This window comes from Salvelinus alpinus, chromosome 5 (genome assembly GCF_045679555.1).
Source record: "Salvelinus alpinus chromosome 5, SLU_Salpinus.1, whole genome shotgun sequence".
NCBI lineage: Eukaryota > Metazoa > Chordata > Actinopteri > Salmoniformes > Salmonidae > Salvelinus > Salvelinus alpinus.
The window spans coordinates 87,708,032-87,711,459 of NC_092090.1; the positions used below are offsets into that span (position 1 = coordinate 87,708,032).

Here is a 3,428-nt window from a genome sequence, read left to right on the forward strand (position 1 = left end):
AGTCAGATTTCTGAGTCCCAAGTCGTTTTGAACGAGGTATTAAGCAGTCAGTGGGATAAGTGACTCCTGTTACAGCATTGGAGGGCTTTCAAAAATAAGTCGCTCAAATCTTGTGACTTGTCTGGTAAAAGTCACTGGCTCCAACGTCTGTTCTAAATACACACAAAAGACCACTTGGAAACAAATCTAGTTGGCACGAAAGAGAAATTCATGTAGTCTCAGACATGCATTCTCCTCATTTTCTGCTTACTGAACATTCTAATAACTCCCATAAAACTCATCACTCCATGAAGAGCGACACTTTCTGCTACAATGCAGACTACGGAATAGCACCAAACATTTGCTGCAGCATGACATCAGTTTGCACTACAAACTCAGACAAAAACATTTGACAAACGTATACATTTGAGTGAACTTTATTTACAAAGACAATTAGGGATTCCCATTCTTCGAAACAGAGTTCTGCTGGATAAAGATGTTCAGGTGCAGACCTGTAAAATACAGATTGATAAGGCTTACAGAATTCTGATGACAGAAATCTAATTTCTGAGTAAACACCTGGGGTATATTCATTCTGCCGATTCTGTTGCAAAACGTTTCTTAATCAGAAGGGTGAGGGGCCTACCTGAAATTGTCAGTTTGGTTCTTAAACGGTAAATGTTTTTTTGTTATGAATACACCCCAGAGATAAATGTCAGTGACAATTGGAATTCAGGCCAACTTCTACCAGATATGTATCAGGGTCAGTAATAAAGTGTCACATTACTATGCTTATGTGCCAGCTTATCTTAAAAGCATCATTTTTGAATTGTCATTTAGCAGACATTGGTCCTGTAAATTGCTCAGGATAAGTTAGGGTTAAGTTAAGTGCTCAAGGGCAAATCAAGAGATGTCACCTAGTCTGCACAGGAATTCAAACAAATTACCTTTCAGTTACTGGCCCAATTCTCTTAAAACGCTAGGCTACCTGCAGAACTGAAATATAAACTTGCATGACATTTGAAACTGTTTCCCACAGACACTGGGGTAATTTACTTTAGGTCTGCCGTAGAACAACAAGAGAACAATCGTGATAGATGTCACTGTTCCAATAGGGATGCAAGTAAATGCCAAACAGTGCTGACATTCAGATTAAAAATAGATCAGCGGCAATTACCTTGGAGGTTACGTGGCATTCATTGTCACTTCACTTCTTCAGGAGTTGGTGTCTGACGACGATGAAGGGAAAGGCGAAGCCACTGCCGAAGAACACCACCATCATGCCCAACAGACGCCACTTATTCTGCACTGAGAATGGCAGGTTCTGTTTAACACAAACAAAACAAAAGTGTGTTGAGAGATGAGGACTTAATGTGTTTATCGCAGGTAAATGTGACTGAATACATGGACATGGTTACGTCCAAGTTGGACTGCAAACAGCTTGAGGGCAGTCAGTGTCAACCAATACAACTGTGGCAAACTCAATGCAAAACTGAAAGTAGCTGGCTAACTGCAGAAATAACATTTCTGTTACATGGTCTGCTCAAAGTATAATGTAGCAAACTAGCTAGCCCTGGTAATTATGTTTGGAAGCTGGCCCTGTCAAGGTTTTACACTATATAGCAAGCTAAGTCAAATATCTAACATTAGCCTGTCTAATCACTCAACACTGCCAAATTCTGAAAATTCATAGTTAGCTAACTATCTACTTAAATGACAATAACTTGCTCAACAACTGCAAGTGTCAATTCCATATGGCTCACAAGTTAGTTAACTGGCTGATAAAATAACAAGCAAGTGAATTAGCTAGCTAGAAGGACAAATATGCATGTCAAACGACAACCCACCAAAAAAAAAAACTTCAGAAAAGGCATTCCGTGACCCAGGAAACAAAACTGCAGTTTCATTACTATACTTAGATAATTGTATGAATAATGGTTCAATTAATAATATTTTTTTTAAAAGTACCATTTCGAAACCATTTCTCCTAGCAACATTATAAGGTTACCATGTTACACCTTGGTTACAAGTGTGACACGTTCCGCTGTATTTGCTTGCAGAAAGTAATGAATGTACTGGACAAGAGAAATCACGAAATAATATGTTGAAAGGTGCTCAATGGATTTTCCTCGACGCTTTATGTAGCTGTTGGGACCTTGAACGTTTAGAACGCGGTGTTAGCTAGCAACGTTATACTGTCTAAATCTTGGGCCATAATTGCTTTTGCATAACCTTGTAGGCCAAGCAGCTGCCAAAACGTCCTATAACATTAACTGAGGAAACCACTGTACATGGTTAACATACATTTCTTTGTTTCGGGGTTAATCTGGATCAGTGAAGGACCGGTAACAAGTGTTGTTTGAGTTTATACAAGGACGAATACCGAAAGCACAAATAGTTGTGGGTCAGTGTTCAACAAAAGTAACTATATAAGGTGAACGTGTGCAACAAAAGTAACTAACCAAGGCGAAACAGAGCGCTATGATTCCAATACTAAAAATAATAACTTTTATTTAAGAAAAAAATGTGTAATGTGTTCATTCATAACATTATCTATGTAATGTTGAAATTTTGCAGTTTTGTTTCCTGGGTCACGAAAAAACATTTTTGGTGGGTGGCCCTTGGTCTATATTGAGCAAGCTGCATATAAATGAAAATGGGATATTACGTTTATTGCAACCACGTTACTGTAGTTAACGTTAACTTATATAGTTAGATTACATTAGCTGGCGGACATTAAGTTAGCTAGTTAATGTTAGCGTTTAGCAGTGTACAACGTCAGCTTTAAATGTTAGCTATGCTAGCCATGTTACGGGAAGTCAAAAAACATCAAGTAGGAGTAAAAATACAATATTGACAATATTGTTGCATCTCGAAAAAAAAAAGTATAACTAGCTAGCGCTTGGTTTTGAAACCTGAAGACTAGCTTGTGACCTCCACGCAGGCTTCTGAGTGAGGCCCGAGTTATGAGACCGCGGTTTTATTTAGCTAATATTTGTAACCTTCAATTGTGGGAGATTACCTGTCCTGGTCCCTCAGAGTAATGCGAGGACCGAACAGCGGAGGTTGTGAATCGTCGTACAGCCTGTCCCAGCATGATTATTTTTAGTTTATTTGCTTGTTCCTTCAAACAAGAACAAATGTCTGCGACCTTCTTGTTGCTGTATGAGAGAATGTTGAACAGCCTTATGGGAAATCAAAACGAGTTAGCTAGGACTGGGAAATGTAGTCTTCTTCTTCTTCTATGAGGTTTAACGGCGGTTGGCATCCAATTTGTTGCAAATGTCTGCGACCTTCTTGTTGCTGTATGAGAGAATGTTGAACAGCCTTATGGGAAATCAAAACGAGTTAGCTAGGACTGGGAAATGTAGTCTTCTTCTTCTTCTATGAGGTTTAACGGCGGTTGGCATCCAATTTGTTGCATTACCGCCACCTACTAGACTGGAGTA

At 39.0% G+C, this 3,428-nt stretch overlaps 1 protein-coding gene across 1 annotated transcript; it reads right to left on the reverse strand.

The window, feature by feature from the left end:
- Nucleotides 1–400: 400 nt before the first annotated feature.
- Nucleotides 401–3,172, reverse strand: LOC139577167 (cytochrome c oxidase subunit 7C, mitochondrial-like). The gene is made up of 3 exons (XM_071404060.1): nucleotides 3,002–3,172; nucleotides 1,157–1,303; nucleotides 401–491 (listed from the first exon to the last, which is right to left on the reverse strand). Exons 1-2 carry the CDS (start codon nucleotides 3,074–3,076, stop codon nucleotides 1,187–1,189), a joined length of 192 nt encoding a protein of 63 aa, XP_071260161.1. The 5' UTR covers nucleotides 3,077–3,172; the 3' UTR covers nucleotides 401–491; nucleotides 1,157–1,186.
- Nucleotides 3,173–3,428: the final 256 nt, after the last annotated feature.